Source organism: Polyodon spathula, chromosome 28 (genome assembly GCF_017654505.1).
Source record: "Polyodon spathula isolate WHYD16114869_AA chromosome 28, ASM1765450v1, whole genome shotgun sequence".
NCBI lineage: Eukaryota > Metazoa > Chordata > Actinopteri > Acipenseriformes > Polyodontidae > Polyodon > Polyodon spathula.
This window is the reverse complement of record NC_054561.1, coordinates 118254-136347: the sequence shown is the minus strand read 5'-3', so window position 1 is coordinate 136347 and position 18094 is coordinate 118254. Positions and strand designations below refer to the sequence as shown.

Sequence of the window (18094 nt, the reverse complement as noted above, 5' to 3'; positions counted from 1 at the left end):
TCTGCCACTGACCCACTGTGTGTGTAACCCCGACACAGTCGCTTCACCTCCTTGTGCTTCGTCCTTGAGACGTCAAACAAACCAGGTCCTATTGGAAGTGACTCTGCAGCATTGTTCACGCCATAGTCTCTGGAAGTCGCTTTGGATAAAAGCGCCTGCTAAATGACTAATTAATAATAATAATAATAATAATAATAATAATAATAATAATAATAATAATAATAATAATAATAACAGGACATCCAGAGCACCAAGATTGAACTGGGAGCATCACAGTAAGACTCCCAAAGCACTGGAATTGAACTGGGAGCTTCATAATGAGACTCCCAGTGCACTGGGATTGAACTGGGAGCTTCACAACGAGACTCCCAGTGCACTGGGATTGAACTGGGAGCTTCACAACGAGACTCCCAGAGCACTGGGATTGAACTGGGAGCTTCACAACGAGACTCCCAGTGCACCGGGATTGAACTGGGAGCTTCACAACGAGACTCCCAGTGCACTGGGATTGAACTGGGAGCTTCACAACGAGACTCCCAGTGCACTGGGATTGAACTGGGAGCTTCACAACGAGACTCCCAGTGCACTGGGATTGAACTGGGAGCTTCACAACGAGACTCCCAGAGCACTGGGATTGAACTGGGAGCTTCACAACGAGACTCCCAGAGCACTGGGATTGAACTGGGAGCTTCACAACGAGACTCCCAGAGCACTGGGATTGAACTGGGAGCTTCACAACGAGACTCCCAGAGCACTGGGATTGAACTGGGAGCTTCACAACGAGACTCCCAGAGCACTGGGATTGAACTGGGAGCTTCACAACGAGACTCCCAGAGCACTGGGATTGAACTGGGAGCTTCCCAATGTCTTTAACGGTGTCTCCTTGTTCCAGAAGCAGTCTGCTCACCAAGAAGCAGGACCAGGCTGCGCGCAAGATCATGAGGTTCCTGCGCCGCTGTCGCCACAGGTGAGTGCCCACAGCGCCACCTACAGGCACCAGGGGTTCACTACCAACACTCCCTCCCCGTGAGGAATCACAAAACCCAGGTGGAACGAGGGCAGGGTTAGGCAGAGTCTTTATCAGGACTGCCTTACTTTATTAATCTCGTTTAACACTGACAAGGAATTGAGGGGAAATAAACCAGGTTTACTGTGCAGTAAATGCCTCAGTCACACCTGCAGTTAGAGCTTGAAATACAGGACAAAGAAATGTCTGGAAATGAGCGACCCCTGCTTCAAAACAGGTGGAGAACTTTTCTGTTTAGTGGGGCTCTTCCGAAACGAAACACCTCCCTCCCCACCCCCCCCACCCCCCCGTCTACTAGTACGAAGATCAACTAGGTCGTGTAATGTCGTCACTTAGTGTAGTGTAGGGGACTATCCCTGGGGGGGGGGGGGGAGGGGGGGAGCCCCAGAGCCCTCTCGAGGATCACACACGATTATCTACAGTGGTGTTGTTTTGCTGTCACACTGAAGCCCTCTGATGGACCATAGACTGTACGAGAGGGTGAGTGCAGCCTCTGCTCGTCCGTTTGCAGCTCGTCCTTGTTTTGTTTCTATTTCTCTCGCTGTTTTTGATTTCTTCACTGCTGCTTGTTGCCTGCTTGCATGAAAGGCTGCAGACTGGATCGCTGATTACCGACAGCAGCCCACTGGAGGAGCCAACTAACTAACACCAGCTGCGACACGAATGAACGAGAGAAAGACTCAGCGAGAGAAAACTAACACAGCACCCCCCTTTTTAGCTTTTTTTTTTTTTTTTATGAAAAAGAAAACCGAATTAATTGAAATTCCCTCTCCCCCAGCCCACCCCACCCCAGCGAGTTGAGACTGTCACAGTGCATGAATGGGTTTTGTTCAGGTACTTGCTTGAACCTTCTAGGCATGCTCAGAATGATGATGTCACTTTCTGTGTGGGAGCGGGACGATCCACCCATCTTGGCTTGTGTTTTGGTTTTGTTTTTCGTGTGAGCGGAGCTAAGCAGCGACCGCCTGCAACTCCTTTTGATTTAGTGTTCCACTGTCGAGAATATGGAAGAGGTGTAATGGGGGGGGGGGGGGGGGGGGGGGGGGGGTCTAATATATACATGTTCACAGAAGCCCCCCCCCCCGCAGCCCTCCCTGGTTACAGCGACAGGCATGTTACAGAGTTTGTGCAATCAGGACCTGCTGAATGGGACTTCATTAACACCCGCCCATTGGAAATGCTTCTCAAAGGCCGTCACGAGTCTCGAGTATCAGCGCACCCTGAGCTTGCGTGGAGGTGGTTCTGGAAAGCAGGCTGCGGTTGGCGCCGGATGAGTCAGATGAGTTTGCTCAGCTCGGGTGCCTTGTGCGTGTTTCGCTTGTTTTGAAACATTTCCCCTTTTTTTGTTTGTTTTCTAGAGTGAAAGAATTGAAAAAGGCCAAGGAACTTGAAGCTCTGCAGCCCCGCCCCCTCGCGATGTGACATCACTTTCCAGACTTTCCTTTTATTTGTTTGTTTATACCAGAGACATTTTACAAAAAAGAAGAACAAAAAACTAAAAACTTACAGAAGTGAACAAACTAAGAATGCAGTACAATGAGACTAATACGACAACGACACCTTTCATTTCACTTTGTTTCTTTCGAGGGAGGAAAGTGACGAGGAGTCCAGAGACGTTTTAAACTTTAAAAAAAAAAAAAAAAAAAAAGGTTTTATCTTCATCTCATTTTTTTTTTTTTTTTTGCACATTATTATTGTTTTTTTTAATGTTTTGTTTTGGTTCCGGAGCAAAAACGCAGGAGCGTTGCGGGAATTTTGCGACAGCGCCTGGGAAGGAGAGGAAAGTGTGAAGCAGCGAACGCGGAATCTTAGTGCACATGTTTGGGACCGTGTCTCTCTTTTTTTTTTTTTAAATTGATTTAATATTATTTTAAAAGTGGCTTTTATTCAACATTTTTAAAAGAAACTAAACCTTAACCAAAAATCGTTTAAAAAAAAAAAACAAATACAGAGATCCAGTTACACACGCAAACACACACCAATCTGCCCTTGTCCATGTCAATCAGAACAGAAGGGGTGGGGTTAACTATGAATGTAGGCGGGACTTGAGCAGAAATGGGCGGGGTTTAATGACAAGACGCTCCTACAGCCAAACCCAGAACTGAGAATGCCATTTTCAAGAAGATATCTGGTTTATTTTTGTTTATTTTTTCTTATGGCTTTTTTTTTTTTTTTTACGTTCAGCTTTTATCGTTAGCCTGCCTTTTGTGAGTCCTGTGTTGTCTAATTAATTATATTAATAACAATAGTAATAATAATAATAAGAAGAAGAAAATTATAATAATTGCATGTTTTTGGGCAGATTTTGTCTCTTGCATGCTGTCAAATGTATTAATTAATTTATTTCTGTGTTGTTGTTTGTTTTAACATTGTGGCGTCACCCACGTTCCTATACCCTTTCCCCTCCCCAGTCACACCCAGCGCTTTCATTTATATTATTAATAACGTTGTTATTTTTCATTTGGGCCTTATTTCATTTTTTTTTTAAGCTTTACTTTTAAAAGAAATATATCTATAGATATAGATATAAATTTAGCTGAAGTGAAGCTTTTCTTTTTTTTTTTAAACGTGTATGTTGTTGTTTTTATTTATTTATTTATTTTGTTGTAATTATTTTCCTTCAATTGACTTCAAAACCCATGAGGGTTTCTGGAGTGATAATCACATACATTGCCTTGACTTCATGGGATCCACGCTGTGGGTCCCAGTGTCTCCCCCTGCTGGCCAGATGAGTCCATATTTTTGGCTGCAGAAAAGTTTCTGTGTATAATGAAGGGAGGGGTGGATATGAAAAAAATAGATAGGGGATTGTATTTAAAACAAATATATATTATTTTATTCATACAAAGGGGTCAATAACATGGTAAGAGACACAAAAAAAAGAATATTTGTATAGTTTTGTTTGAATGCCCACAAAGAATAGATGTATTGTTTGTACATAGTGTAAATATCCGAATCAAAAAGGAATTACGTGCATGAAATTTAAGACATGAACAAAGCAAGCATTAGTGGCTATGGTCTGTAAAATGAAAAACAAATAATTTATTTAACTATAAGAGTATTTTATTTTAGATTTTGCTGAAGCATGACCTTATTGCAAAAAAAAAAAAAAAACAAACAAAAAAAAACAGCTACTGTATTTAGAGTTAGGAAAAAAAGAAGGCAAATTATCTTAACGAAAGAAAAAAAAAGGGTTATGTTTACATTTTTGTTTTGGGCTACCAAGAATCTTTTTTGCCAATGGTGCCAAGTAATGTGAATGCTATATTGCTTAACGAGACAATTAAGTTATAATCTTTGCAGAGCAGATAATCATAAGAGAAATATTATAGCATAAATACCATTCACGCAAGTCTTAGTGCAAGAGGGTAGAGATATAAAACTCACATTTCCATATCTTCTCATCACAACTCTTAAAAGGTATAATTACTGCACAAGAAAATAAATAAATCAACACAAAAAAAAGGATAAAATAAACAAAAACTAAAAAAAAAAAAAGTTTTTAAAATGCAAATCAATTTCCATGAAGGGGGTGTCATGATATTGAATTGCAATGGCTTGTAAATAGCAGCCTTTGGAAACTCAGACTCTGACCCTGCACAGATTTGGATAACGGTTCTACTGATCTCTGTTGCTAAAATATTCTTGATGTTATATTTTTGAATCCAGTTTCTCAGGCTAGTTTTCAGTGATATTCATTGAGGCTGTGGAATAATAACTTTCTCAAACACCTGCTTTGCTTTCCACATTCCTGGAAACAAACAAAAAAATCAGTTGTAGCCTTTTCAGCTCTGCCGTCTACGGTACAGTTACTGTATTATATAGTGAGGCAGAGGAGTCAAAAGCACCAGAAAAAGTGAACTGACATGAGCTGGAATTTCGCTGGACCCCCAAGCTTACAGAGGGCTGCAGAGCGCTGCATGTGTGGCAGTGCAGGCACAGAGCAGGGCAGCTGCTGGGTCACGTGCACAATGAGCACTGTGGGTTCCAGGGTCAGAGGGTAGAGATTTCTAAGGCTCCTATACTTTTTCCTAGACGGTATCTTTTTTCAAAATAGATGTAAAATCAAAACTGGCAAAAAAAAAAAAAAAAAAAAAAAAAAAAAAAAACCCTGCTCTTAGGAAGCAGGTTTCCAAGATTGTAGGACTTACAAATCTTTGCAACATGAATTATTTATTTTTTTTACTATTAAGTATAACCCTAAAAGTCATTTTTGAAAGCTCGCTGCCACGAGGTTACAGCAGACACAAAGCCTGACAGTGACTGTGGTAGCTTTATCACACTCGCAATCTGCTTGAGATGCACTTTTCCTCATATTGCATGCCAGCTTGCTTTGCAGGGGAGGAAGGTGATGTCACACCTACCTCTGTTCTAAACCCCGCCCTCTTCGTTTCTTCTGCTGCTCACCCAGGTGTGACATCAGCTTCCTGTCTGGAGGGCAGGCTCATTCAGAAAGAATCAAACAGAAAAGCATGTCTTGAAATGGAATGACCCACTCCCCCCCTCTGAAGCAATGCTAGAACACTGTTATAAAGCCATTCAGATGTCAGCATTGTCCATCCTTACCTTTAGAAGCGTTTCCCCGTCTAGCTAAATTGATTTGTATGTTGCAGAGTGGAAGAAGCTGTAAAAGTTTGGGGTGCACTTTGGCAGAGCGCAGAAAAGGGGTGAATTTGCCTCTTCACATTAATAAGTGGGGTGCATCATGAACTGATGACAAGGTCATTGCAGTTCAATACAAAATAATGTTTCAGTTGGAATCTCTGCCAGGCACTGTATACAATTGCTTTTTGGTTGTCATTTATTTTGGAAAGAGATACAGAAATGCAGGTAAATGAATGGAATGTTACACACACACACACACACACACACACACACACACACACACACACACACACACACACACCTACATATATACATATATATGTATATATATATATTATATGTGTATTCTTGACCGCAACCTCTTGACATATCGCTCCCTACTACCCGACCTACACTCCACCCCAATGACGATTAAGTTACTTAATAGCGTCACACACATCATATTATTGTGAATGAGGAATATCACTTTGGTAATTCTTGTAGTCTTTCAACTGGATTATAAAGAGAGTACCATTAGTTTATCTTATCAGACACAAAGTTTTTTGCAAGTTTAAACTGTCTTTCAAAAACTTTCAACTGTGACTCTTCCACTCTAGCAGTACGACGATGGGGGGGGGGGGGTTTGATACTAAACTAGGAACACGAACGAGGAACTCGTTATTTGCAAACGGCAGCTCGATTAAAAGTTCTTGTGTCGTTGCTAAAGGTCGAAGGGGGTGGAGCGGTGGAGAGGTGGAGGTCGGGGTGACTCTCCAGACTCCCCGAGCGGTCTGACTGAGGGGAGATGTTGCACTGCCGTGCTCTTGTTTGCTTGCATGGGTAATGTAGATAATTGGGTGCCTGAATAGTGCCCAAGCATGCCTATTTTTTTACTAGATAGACTCCTCGTAACAGAATCTACGGTTCTGTACAGCAGAACATATGGTTTAGTGCGCCGAGGGAATGAGAGATTAAAATGCTGGCAAACTTTTATATGCAAAGACACACACAAACGCACACTATACGTATATAGATCTATGTATATAGAGTATTCCTGCCTGCGTACCTGATTGCAGCAGCAGCAGTGTCAGAAACACCACCTTGTCCTGTAGTTCTGGTTCACCATTCGTTCCTGAGAAGCTATCGCTGCGGATGTTTGTAGGGCTCATTCGTTTGGCTTGGAGGGTGCGTGGGTTGCAACTATTTAAAATAAGTCTAATAACAATGAAAAAAAAAATTCTCTATTGTATTAAACTCTTTAACCCCCCCCCCCCATCCCCAATTCTCAGTCCCCCTGTCAGAGCAGCGCTGGGGTGGATAATCCCTTAAAACAGTGCAGTATTCGACAAGACTTTATCCACCTGTGTACAGAGAGCAATAAACTTTTTCTAGAGCGGATACCTTTGCTATTGAAAAATGGATAGCGTAAAATATTCAGATATATATACAGATATAGACATTGTGTATATATAATGTTGTACGATTCGACCCCCTCTTATGCAAGCACCGGTATTCTAGTCTGCAGTAGTTTCCAAATAGAGATGATATCATGAGACCCCCACATTATAGCTGCACGTTTTCACCAGTTCCAGTCAGTAGCTGGCCCTGCCTTCTTCTTCTTCTTCTTCTTCTTCTTCTTCTTCTTCTTCTTCTTCTGCTGCTTCTTCTTCTTCAAGTCAGGAGCCCCAACACTTTGCATGTAAAACTAATGTAGATTTCTCTCCCCCCCCCCCCCCCCCCCCTCTCCCCCCCTCTCTCTCTCTCTCTCTCTCTCTCTCTCTCTCTCTCTCTCTCTCTCTCTCTCTCTCTCTCTCTCCATCACTACCTCCGTACCGCCCTACTCTCTTTTTTTAATAATCTAGACTCTGGTGGTTCTAGGTATCACACAGGTACGGGAATAAGACTCCAGTTGCAGAGCAGTTTGATCCACTCCTGGTTTTACCATGAATTTATTAAGACAAACCTGAGCTTGTTACCTGTGGCTATTCAAGCTCCTAATAAAACCTGGAATGGGTGAAAGTGCTATGCAATGGGAGTGTTATTGCCACCCCTGCTTTAGGTCTGTAGTTGAATTCAGCTGGTGTTTCCTCCACAGACCTCTTGTTTCCTGTGATCGAGGGATACAGCAGCAGGATTCCTATTGTTAGTGGCAGCCTGAAAATCTGCTGCTGCTTAACCATGAGCACCCCAGACCCATGCACACCTGTCACTACCTCTCTCTGTCCTCCCTGCCTCCTCTCTCCTCCTTCCTGCCTCCTCTCTCTGTCCTCCCTGCCTCCTCTCTCCTCCTCCCTGCCTCCTCTCTCCTCCTCCCTGCCTCCTCTCTCTCTGTCCTCCCTGCCTCCTCTCTCTGTCTCTCTCCTCCCATTCTCTCTCTCTCCTCCCATTCCTCCTCCTCTCTCTCCCCCATTCTCTCTCTCTTGCCTCCTCTCTCTCTCCTCCCATTCTCTCTCTGTCCTCCCTGCCTCCTCCTTTCTCTCTCCTCCCATTCTCTCTCTCCTCCCTGCCTCCTCCTCTCTCTCTCCTCCCATTCTCTGTCCTCCTCCTCTCCTCTCTCTCTGTCTCTCTCCTCCTCTCTCTCTCCTCTGCCTCCTCCTCTCTCTCTCTCTCTCCTCCCTTGCTCTCTCCTTCTCCTCTCTCTCCTCTCCTCCCATCCTCTCTCTCTGTCCTCCCTGCCTCCTCCTCTCTCTCTCCTCCCTCCTCTCTCTCTCCCTCCCTCCTCCTCTCTCTCTGTCTCCTCCTCTCTCCTCCTCCTCTCTCTCTCTCTCTCTCCTCTCTCTCTGTCCTCCCTGCCTCCTCCTCTCTCTCTCCTCCCACTCTCTCTCTCTCTCCTCCCCTCCTCTCTCTCTCTCCTCCCTGCCTCTCTCTCTCTCTCTCTCTCTCTCTCTCTCTCCCTCTCCTCTCTCCTCTCTCTCTCTCTCCTCTCTCTCTCTCTCTCTCCTCCCATCTCTCTCTCTCCTCCCTCTCCTCCTCTCTCTCCTCTCTCTCTCTCTCTCTCTCTCTCTCTCTCTCTCTCTCTCTCTCTCTCTCTCTCCCTCTTCTTTTGTAAGTTTTATTTTTGTAACTGTGCATGTTAAGGCGTCACTGAATCGACGGAGATGTAAAACAAAAAAAAAAAAAAAAAAAAAAAAAAAGTAAATTGATCTGAAGCCATGCGAAACGTTTTGAATTGCCCTTAAACTATGAAAGATGTTTTCTGAATGCTTTATATTCTTTCTGCTGTAAAATAATAATAAAAAAAAAACATAAAAATGAAAGCCAGCGTCTCCCTCCCGCTCTGTCCTGTGTGTCCTTTCTGTTTCAGCACGCACACGGTGTTGAATGCTTTGTAAGATCCTGTGTAAAGGTTTATCGCATTGCATGGTGTGAAATGAGAACCCTCCCTGTCTGTCTGTCTACAGGGTGACAACACACAGGCATGGCAATCAGGCTCCTGTTGCACAGCAGTTTGATCCAGTCCTGGTTTTACTACGAGTTTATTAATAAGACACACCTGAGGTTGTTACCTATACACTGAGGCTAGTCCAGCTCTTAGTAAAACCTGGAATGGGTGACACTGCTGTGCAACAGGAGTCTGATTGCCACCCCTGCAACACTGTAAACTTTTTTATAAAACAAATGATACATGGGTTAACACAGTATATAATCCAATCCAATCCCTCTTCCATCCCCACAAACAATGCAACGGGATGCAGCAGGCGAGGCGCTGGCAAGCTGGGCGCAGCACTGAACGCAGGGGCGCAGCGTGCTCACTGTCTGGAGTGCTGCAGATAACACGGAGGCATGCGAGGCTGAAGAGCTCCTATCAGACCATTATTACCAGAGAGGATGCGCGCAGAGTAAAACCCGGCCAGGCACAGGGCATGAGATTGCGACTCCAGTAACTGGGAGCGAGGAACGAGAATTCATTATCCACAACTCGTTCTCTCTCCACAGAGACTAAAATGTTTAGACACAGCTGTAAATCATATTAAAAAAAAAAAAAAATTGCCATGCTTTAAATGTGAGAAAACATTATTTTAAAATAATTATTTTCATCAGATCTTCTGCATATTCGTTTGAATTATATTTCATAGTGGGTACAAATATTATACTGCACATTTTTAGACCCAATAACTAACTGAAATAATAATAATAATAATAATAATAATAATAATAATAATAATAATAATAATAATAATAATAATAATAATAGTAGTAGTAACAGACTGCGTTGCATTACACAGCAGCACACGGTAATTGCAGTCGTGTAGAAGCACAGGAATCGTGCTCTAAGGGTGGCAGAGAGGGCGCAGGGACTCGGGTTCAAGGGCACGGGAAGCTGTACTCTCTGCAGCCCGGTACTGCCTCTTTAAAACATTTTCCTGTTCGTGGGAAGTTTCTGAGACGAGCTGACACGGCTCCTGATAAGCTGGTTCGGGTTAATTTACTGGAAATCAAAACCAAACCGACATGTAAGTAGTGTCTGGTGCTTCTGAATGGCAGCGTGCCGCGCCGCGTCCACACCGGGGGACCGGCGGCGCTCGGGTTTGAGTCTTTATCAGTCCCCAAACACCGCCAGCCTGCGGGCGGAAAGGCGGCGCTGGGCGTGGAGTTAGTTCGCAGGATAGGCCGAGGCTTCTTCTACAGTTGGGTGGCCTGCAGTATACTGTGCACTTTGTGTGTTTGAAAACAAACTTTCTCTTTTAAAAAGGGAACAGGGTTGTGTTGCGAGGTGAGTGTGTGTTATAAAGTAGCACCGTCGATGTGTAAAGGGTTGGTGAAAGTCTGGGTTATGGTAGTTTATGAAATGCTGGGCAATAGGAAGCCGCCCGGCTGCGCTGCTCAACACGCTGTCTGCGTTCACGCAGCTCTTCTGCGCAGAACCCGACCGCTTCAGCCAATGAGCTTCGAAGAATGATCCCCGGAAACGCGCCCATTGGCTGGACTGTTCGGGTTCTGCGCAGAATCTGCGCAGAATGATCTCCGTGAACGCGCCCTCCGTTTCACTATGTAAGGGTTAAATTTTTTATATATATATATTTTTTTAAACAGGGCACTAGAAATCTATATAATGTTTTAATATTAGATGCCTTGTTGTTGTGAATATATTGTAATTTCGCTACGTTGTGCTGTATCCAAGTTCTTCCAGTTGTGTTTTCGTAGTTGTCTGCGTGTTCACTGGGCGCAGCCGCGCAGTCTGAATTAATGTCGCTTTGTTTTGTTTTTTTGTTTTTTTCAGTGGCGTGAGGAACAATATCATGCGAGTCAGCGGCGTGTTTATACCACCTGTTATTATTCAAGTCAATTTCATTACATCCTGTGCCTACAGCTCTAGTGTTGGGATTATATTACACTAGACCTGTTGCTTTGTTAGAATAATAACGTAAACCACATTAATAAGACATTTTAAATCGATTTGTTTTCATGCAGTCTAGACTGGAGTTATGTACAGAAATTTTCTCCTGGAGGCATTTTTTAAATTACATTTCAGCTGAACAGCCAGTGCAGCGCCGATGAGCCAAGCATTGAAATCCCTGGGCCTGGGTGGACAGCGGCCCAAACACCACACTGTGTTATTAGGCAAATTAGAAAGAGAGGCAGGCAGGATTCTTAATGTCTGTAATACTGCAATGAAATGAAATGGCAGCTGCTGCTGAGGTCAGTGCAGTAGATGCAGTGGTTTCCTGAGTTCATTTGTAGAGGCTGCTCTTTGCTGACAGTGACCTAACCTTGCACAGGCTTTCGACATTTCAAGAGAGGCTGTGAGCCACGTTCCCTATACAGCTGGGCTGAGCAGCACCACGCCTCTCTGCAGCACAAGCAGAGCAGAGGGGCATAAAAACAAAACGGGTATTGCAAAACTCATCAAGACAGGCATCAAAAATGAAATTGCCTTCCGTGTTCCGTATAACAGTAACCATCCACCCCCCTTTACAGGGTTGTCTCAGTTCTGCAACCAGTGTTTTAGTTTGCTCTCGGTTGCTGATCGTTTTGCAGGGCTCTGGAGCTCTCTCCTGGCCAGCAGCGGCATTGCATTTTTAAATCTGCAGTAACCTGTGGTTGCAGGATCAACACATATGTATGTGCTTTAAGAATTTCTATCTGGGAAAGCAACGCTGAGCTAACTTCCTGCTGCTCCTTCAGAGTATTTATTACGATTGTCTGTGTGGACCAAGCTGACACAGGGCAGGCTTGACAGTAGTTAAAATCAAACAAGGTCACAAACTCAAGTACGTGCACTTGATTGCTGGCTAGCTGAAGTGTAAAACCTGAAATGTCACAACATTACAACCCTAATATATTACCAGAGCAGGAAAGAGGTGGAAATGAGAGGGACAGGATTCCTCACACAGATAACAGGAACAAAAAACAAACCCAGCTAGCTGGCTCTGAATGAGTCACGCCTAGAAGTGGAAGCTTGTAACATGCTGAAGCAGCCGCTGGGAGAGAGCCTAAAAATAGCCCTCGCATTGAGCCTGGAAGTGTGGACCCCGCTTCTACCAAGCAGTGTTTGCATAACCGTTATTAACGCTGTCAGTTAAAAGATTAACGGTTAGTGTGTGAAAAAAAAAAAAACAGTTTTTGACTGCAATATAAAGACGTTGTTTCAGTCGGGTGTGAACATCCTGTTTATATATATTTGGTGTCCTGGGCTGAGCTGATGCAAGTCTTGAGACAAAGGAGCAGCACGTCTGGAAGCAAAATAAAACTGCATTTTGAGTTTGTTCTCAGGTCCGCAGGTTCACCCCCCGCTCCCGGTGCCCCTGGCACAGCCGCAGCATCCGGCAGCAACCGCCGTCTCCATCAGACACAGGCCCAGGTGAACGAGGTAAGACCCGGACGGGACCAGCCGAGCCTCTCGCAGGAAGCTGTGTTAATGTGGTGTGCACCGAACAGGGCACTACCTTTGTTTGTGTTTAACCCTGGGATCTGAACCCCAATGCATGCATGACCTTGTCTGCCAGCCCTCGCCCAGCCTAGGCACTGAGGTGTGTGTGCGTGCGTGCATACAGAGGCAGGCACTGTAGCCCTGTAACGCTCTCTGAGCCCGTTAGACTGGAGCAGGGGTTTTCGTTGGCTCCCTGGCTCGTTATGTTATCATCTCCAGGGATTCTGTATTGATTGAGTGTGATGATCACAGGGTCTTATGTTTGTTGGGGGGTGTTGGGCCCCTGCGGGTCTCGAAAGTGCTGCGGAGTGACCAGCAGCCTTCAAAGCTGGACAGTCGTACCAGCACTATCCAAAAAGAAATGAATTCCTCATAACAATGTGGGGGATGGAATTGAGACTCCCATTGCGTAGCGTTTTTGAGCCGTTCCAGGATTTACTGTGGGTTTAGTTAGCCGCAGTGTAGAGGTAACTAGCTAGTGTTTTATTCAGCGCACAGTAAAGCGTGGAGTGAGTCTGACTGCTCTGCAGTGGGAGTCTTGTTCGCATCCCTGAAGTGTGCTATGCTTAATCCTGTCCCCCAGTCCCCAGTCTGTCCTCAAACGAGCCCGTGCTGACCCTCACAAACGCGTTGTGTTAACCCAGTCCCCGCTTGTCCGTCCCCAGGTAGTGGACATCATGCGTGTGAACGTAGACAAAGTCCTGGAGCGAGACCAGAAGCTGTCGGAGCTGGACGACCGCGCGGACGCACTGCAGGCCGGGGCCTCCCAGTTCGAGACCAGCGCGGCCAAGCTGAAGAGAAAGTACTGGTGGAAGAACTGCAAGGTACAAGCAGGCAACATGCTCCTGTGTTTGAAACACGAGACGTGCAGGCTTAGTATCACTGAGGAAGAAAGCTGCTGTCGAGGGGAGCGGCTGTGTCCTCGGTTCAAGTAACTTTTCTCTTAGCTCTTAACTCCCAGGCAGAGCGAGCGAGTGCATTTTGAATGGGTATCTCTGTGACGGGCAGAGCGAGCGAGTGCATTTTGAATGGGCGTCTTTGGGACGGGCAGAGCGAGTGAGTGCATTTTGAATGGGCGTCTTTGGGACGGGCAGAGCGAGCGAGTGCATTTTGAATGGGCGTCTTTGGGACGGGCAGAGCGAGCGAGTGCATTTTGAATGGGCGTCTTTGGGACGGGCAGAGCGAGCGAGTGCATTTTGAATGGGTGTTTTCTTTCTTCGATTGCAGATGTGGGCTATACTGATAGCTGTTGTCCTGGTTATCATCATTATCATTATCAGTGAGTATTTGATCTCTCTTCAATACGCTGCAGTTTTGTTTAAGCTCGGGGGTTCCAGTGGTTAAAGGAAGGGGCTTGCTACCAGGAGGTCCCCGGTTCAAATCCCTCCTCGGCCACAGACTCGCTGTGTGAGACCCTGAGCAAGTCACTGAACCTCCTTGTGCTCCGTCCTTCGGATGAGACGTGAAACAACCGAGGTGCTGTTGGAAGTGACTCTGCAGCGGCGGTTGCTGATGCGCAGTTAAACCGAGGTGCTGTTGGAAGTGACTCTGCAGCGGCGGTTTCTGATGCGCAGTTAAACCGAGGTGCTGTTGGAAGTGACTCTGCAGCGGCGGTTTCTGATGCGCAGTTAAACCGAGGTGCTGTTGGAAGTGACTCTGCAGCGGCGGTTTCTGATGCGCAGTTAAACCGAGGTGCTGTTGGAAGTGACTCTGCAGCGGCGGTTTCTGATGCGCAGTTAAACCGAGGTGCTGTTGGAAGTGACTCTGCAGCGGCGGTTTCTGATGCGCAGTTAAACCGAGGTGCTGTTGGAAGTGACTCTGCAGCGGCGGTTTCTGATGCGCAGTTAAACCGAGGTGCTGTTGGAAGTGACTCTGCAGCGGCGGTTTCTGATGCGCAGTTAAACCGAGGTGCTGTTGGAAGTGACTCTGCAGCGGCGGTTTCTGATGCGCAGTTAAACCGAGGTGCTGTTGGAAGTGACTCTGCAGCGGCGGTTTCTGATGCGCAGTTAAACCGAGGTGCTGTTGGAAGTGACTCTGCAGCGGCGGTTTCTGATGCGCAGTTAAACCGAGGTGCTGTTGGAAGTGACTCTGCAGCGGCGGTTTCTGATGCGCAGTTAAACCGAGGTGCTGTTGGAAGTGACTCTGCAGCGGCGGTTTCTGATGCGCAGTTAAACCGAGGTGCTGTTGGAAGTGACTCTGCAGCGGCGGTTTCTGATGCGCAGTTAAACCGAGGTGCTGTTGGAAGTGACTCTGCAGCGGCGGTTTCTGATGCGCAGTTAAACCGAGGTGCTGTTGGAAGTGACTCTGCAGCGGCGGTTTCTGATGCGCAGTTAAACCGAGGTGCTGTTGGAAGTGACTCTGCAGCGGCGGTTTCTGATGCGCAGTTAAACCGAGGTGCTGTTGGAAGTGACTCTGCAGCGGCGGTTTCTGATGCGCAGTTAAACCGAGGTGCTGTTGGAAGTGACTCTGCAGCGGCGGTTTCTGATGCGCAGTTAAACCGAGGTGCTGTTGGAAGTGACTCTGCAGCGGCGGTTTCTGATGCGCAGTTAAACCGAGGTGCTGTTGGAAGTGACTCTGCAGCGGCGGTTTCTGATGCGCAGTTAAACCGAGGTGCTGTTGGAAGTGACTCTGCAGCGGCGGTTTCTGATGCGCAGTTAAACCGAGGTGCTGTTGGAAGTGACTCTGCAGCGGCGGTTTCTGATGCGCAGTTAAACCGAGGTGCTGTTGGAAGTGACTCTGCAGCGGCGGTTTCTGATGCGCAGTTAAACCGAGGTGCTGTTGGAAGTGACTCTGCAGCGGCGGTTTCTGATGCGCAGTTAAACCGAGGTGCTGTTGGAAGTGACTCTGCAGCGGCGGGTGCTGATGCGCAGTTAAACCGAGGTGCTGTTGGAAGTGACTCTGCAGCGGCGGTTTCTGATGCGCAGTTAAACCGAGGTGCTGTTGGAAGTGACTCTGCAGCGGCGGTTTCTGATGCGCAGTTAAACCGAGGTGCTGTTGGAAGTGACTCTGCAGCGGCGGTTTCTGATGCGCAGTTAAACCGAGGTGCTGTTGGAAGTGACTCTGCAGCGGCGGTTTCTGATGCGCAGTTAAACCGAGGTGCTGTTGGAAGTGACTCTGCAGCGGCGGTTTCTGATGCGCAGTTAAACCGAGGTGCTGTTGGAAGTGACTCTGCAGCGGCGGTTTCTGATGCGCAGTTAAACCGAGGTGCTGTTGGAAGTGACTCTGCAGCGGCGGTTTCTGATGCGCAGTTAAACCGAGGTGCTGTTGGAAGTGACTCTGCAGCGGCGGTTTCTGATGCGCAGTTAAACCGAGGTGCTGTTGGAAGTGACTCTGCAGCGGCGGTTTCTGATGCGCAGTTAAACCGAGGTGCTGTTGGAAGTGACTCTGCAGCGGCGGTTTCTGATGCGCAGTTAAACCGAGGTGCTGTTGGAAGTGACTCTGCAGCGGCGGTTTCTGATGCGCAGTTAAACCGAGGTGCTGTTGGAAGTGACTCTGCAGCGGCGGTTTCTGATGCGCAGTTAAACCGAGGTGCTGTTGGAAGTGACTCTGCAGCGGCGGTTTCTGATGCGCAGTTAAACCGAGGTGCTGTTGGAAGTGACTCTGCAGCGGCGGTTTCTGATGCGCAGTTAAACCGAGGTGCTGTTGGAAGTGACTCTGCAGCGGCGGTTTCTGATGCGCAGTTAAACCGAGGTGCTGTTGGAAGTGACTCTGCAGCGGCGGTTTCTGATGCGCAGTTAAACCGAGGTGCTGTTGGAAGTGACTCTGCAGCGGCGGTTTCTGATGCGCAGTTAAACCGAGGTGCTGTTGGAAGTGACTCTGCAGCGGCGGTTTCTGATGCGCAGTTAAACCGAGGTGCTGTTGGAAGTGACTCTGCAGCGGCGGTTTCTGATGCGCAGTTAAACCGAGGTGCTGTTGGAAGTGACTCTGCAGCGGCGGTTTCTGATGCGCAGTTAAACCGAGGTGCTGTTGGAAGTGACTCTGCAGCGGCGGGTGCTGATGCGCAGTTAAACCGAGGTGCTGTTGGAAGTGACTCTGCAGCGGCGGTTTCTGATGCGCAGTTAAACCGAGGTGCTGTTGGAAGTGACTCTGCAGCGGCGGTTTCTGATGCGCAGTTAAACCGAGGTGCTGTTGGAAGTGACTCTGCAGCGGCGGTTTCTGATGCGCAGTTAAACCGAGGTGCTGTTGGAAGTGACTCTGCAGCGGCGGTTTCTGATGCGCAGTTAAACCGAGGTGCTGTTGGAAGTGACTCTGCAGCGGCGGTTTCTGATGCGCAGTTAAACCGAGGTGCTGTTGGAAGTGACTCTGCAGCGGCGGTTTCTGATGCGCAGTTAAACCGAGGTGCTGTTGGAAGTGACTCTGCAGCGGCGGTTTCTGATGCGCAGTTAAACCGAGGTGCTGTTGGAAGTGACTCTGCAGCGGCGGTTTCTGATGCGCAGTTAAACCGAGGTGCTGTTGGAAGTGACTCTGCAGCGGCGGTTTCTGATGCGCAGTTAAACCGAGGTGCTGTTGGAAGTGACTCTGCAGCGGCGGTTTCTGATGCGCAGTTAAACCGAGGTGCTGTTGGAAGTGACTCTGCAGCGGCGGCGGCGGTTTCTGATGCGCAGTGATGCTGTTGCAGCGGCGGTTTCTGAAAAACCGAGGTGCTGTTGGAAGTGACTCTGCAGCGGCGGTTTCTGATGCGCAGTTAAACCGAGGTGCTGTTGGAAGTGACTCTGCAGCGGCGGTTTCTGATGCGCATTAAAGCGATCTGCTAAATATGATTAATAATAATATTAATATGTATATGTATGTATGTATATATAAACACTATGCAGGGATGGTAATAAGACTCCCATGGCATAGCAGTTTGATCCATTCCTGGTTTTGTCATGAGTTTAGTAAGAGCTTGTTACCAGTGTGCTGTGGCTAATCAAGCTCACAGTAAAACCCGGAATAGCAAACACTGCTGTGCAGTAGGAGTCTTATTACCTTCCCCGATGCAAGTGCAAGTCCACAGTATTGGATCGGGTCAGGTTTTTGAAGCCTGTGTGTTGGCAAGCGCTGGCCTTGAAACTGCAGCCTGGTTTAACCCTTTCTTTGCTGTGCAGTTTGGAGCCAGGTGTAGGGAGCGTGCCTGGAGGAACGAAGCCTAGAAGAGGAGAGAGATGGGAGGAGAAAGAGACCACAACTCCCAGCACCAAAATCCTTCTAACTGCTGTATTCCAGAGCTTTGTAAAAAAAATGAACAGGCTTTTTTTTCTTTTTTTTAAATTATTATTATTAGTATTATTAGTAGTAGTATTGTTTTGGTGATTTATTGTTCTTTTTGCATGTAAAAACGTTTCTAAACCTCCTTATCACAGGGGCTGGGGGGTGATTAAGCACGGATTAGTCACGGCAGCTGTTAATAAGATCCGGCCACCGCGCTCCACGCTCCTCCACCAGCACCTGCCTGCCTGCCTGCCTGGTAGAGCAGACAAGCAGTGGAGAGAAGACTCGTGGAGCTCAGTGTGGCGCCTGCTTTCGTGCCATGTTGGTTTGGCCTTCTTTTTTAAAATTTCAAAATTGTTCCGAGTTAACGTGCCAAAAAAACACAGCCCTTGTGACCTCAGCTCCCTGTCCGCCTGTGCCTT

At 47.0% G+C, this 18094-nt stretch overlaps 2 protein-coding genes across 3 annotated transcripts in view; both read left to right on the top strand.

Moving 5' to 3' along the window:
• The window catches only part of camta1a (calmodulin binding transcription activator 1a), a 43531-nt gene extending 40595 nt beyond the window's left edge, over window positions 1-2936 (top strand). Inside the window, exons 17-19 of the mRNA XM_041231336.1 lie at window positions 893-967; window positions 1477-1507; window positions 2386-2936. Of these exons, the coding sequence (XP_041087270.1) occupies window positions 893-967; window positions 1477-1507; window positions 2386-2418 (139 nt within the window). The 3' untranslated portion in view covers window positions 2419-2936. The remainder of the gene's footprint in view (window positions 1-892; window positions 968-1476; window positions 1508-2385) is intronic.
• Window positions 2937-9890: 6954 nt separating this feature from the next.
• Window positions 9891-18092, top strand: vamp3 (vesicle-associated membrane protein 3 (cellubrevin)). 2 transcript variants are annotated; one of them, XM_041231793.1, is made up of 5 exons: window positions 9896-10065; window positions 12326-12422; window positions 13148-13306; window positions 13710-13761; window positions 17570-18092. In XM_041231793.1, coding segments are annotated over exons 1-5 (327 nt in total). In that variant the 5' UTR covers window positions 9896-10063; the 3' UTR covers window positions 17587-18092. The 2 variants fall into 2 exon arrangements, with proteins under 2 accessions (XP_041087728.1, XP_041087727.1); XM_041231794.1 differs by lacking the exon at window positions 13710-13761 and having other exon boundaries at window positions 9891-10065.
• The last annotated feature ends 2 nt before the right edge of the window (window positions 18093-18094 follow it).

Bases quoted from the DNA above. Each gene is read 5' to 3' on its own strand.
- vamp3 (XM_041231793.1), top strand. The intron at 12,423-13,147 runs GTAAGACCCGGA...GTCCGTCCCCAG, and splicing joins CACAGGCCCAGGTGAACGAG to GTAGTGGACATCATGCGTGT. The intron at 13,307-13,709 runs GTACAAGCAGGC...CTTCGATTGCAG, and splicing joins ACTGGTGGAAGAACTGCAAG to ATGTGGGCTATACTGATAGC.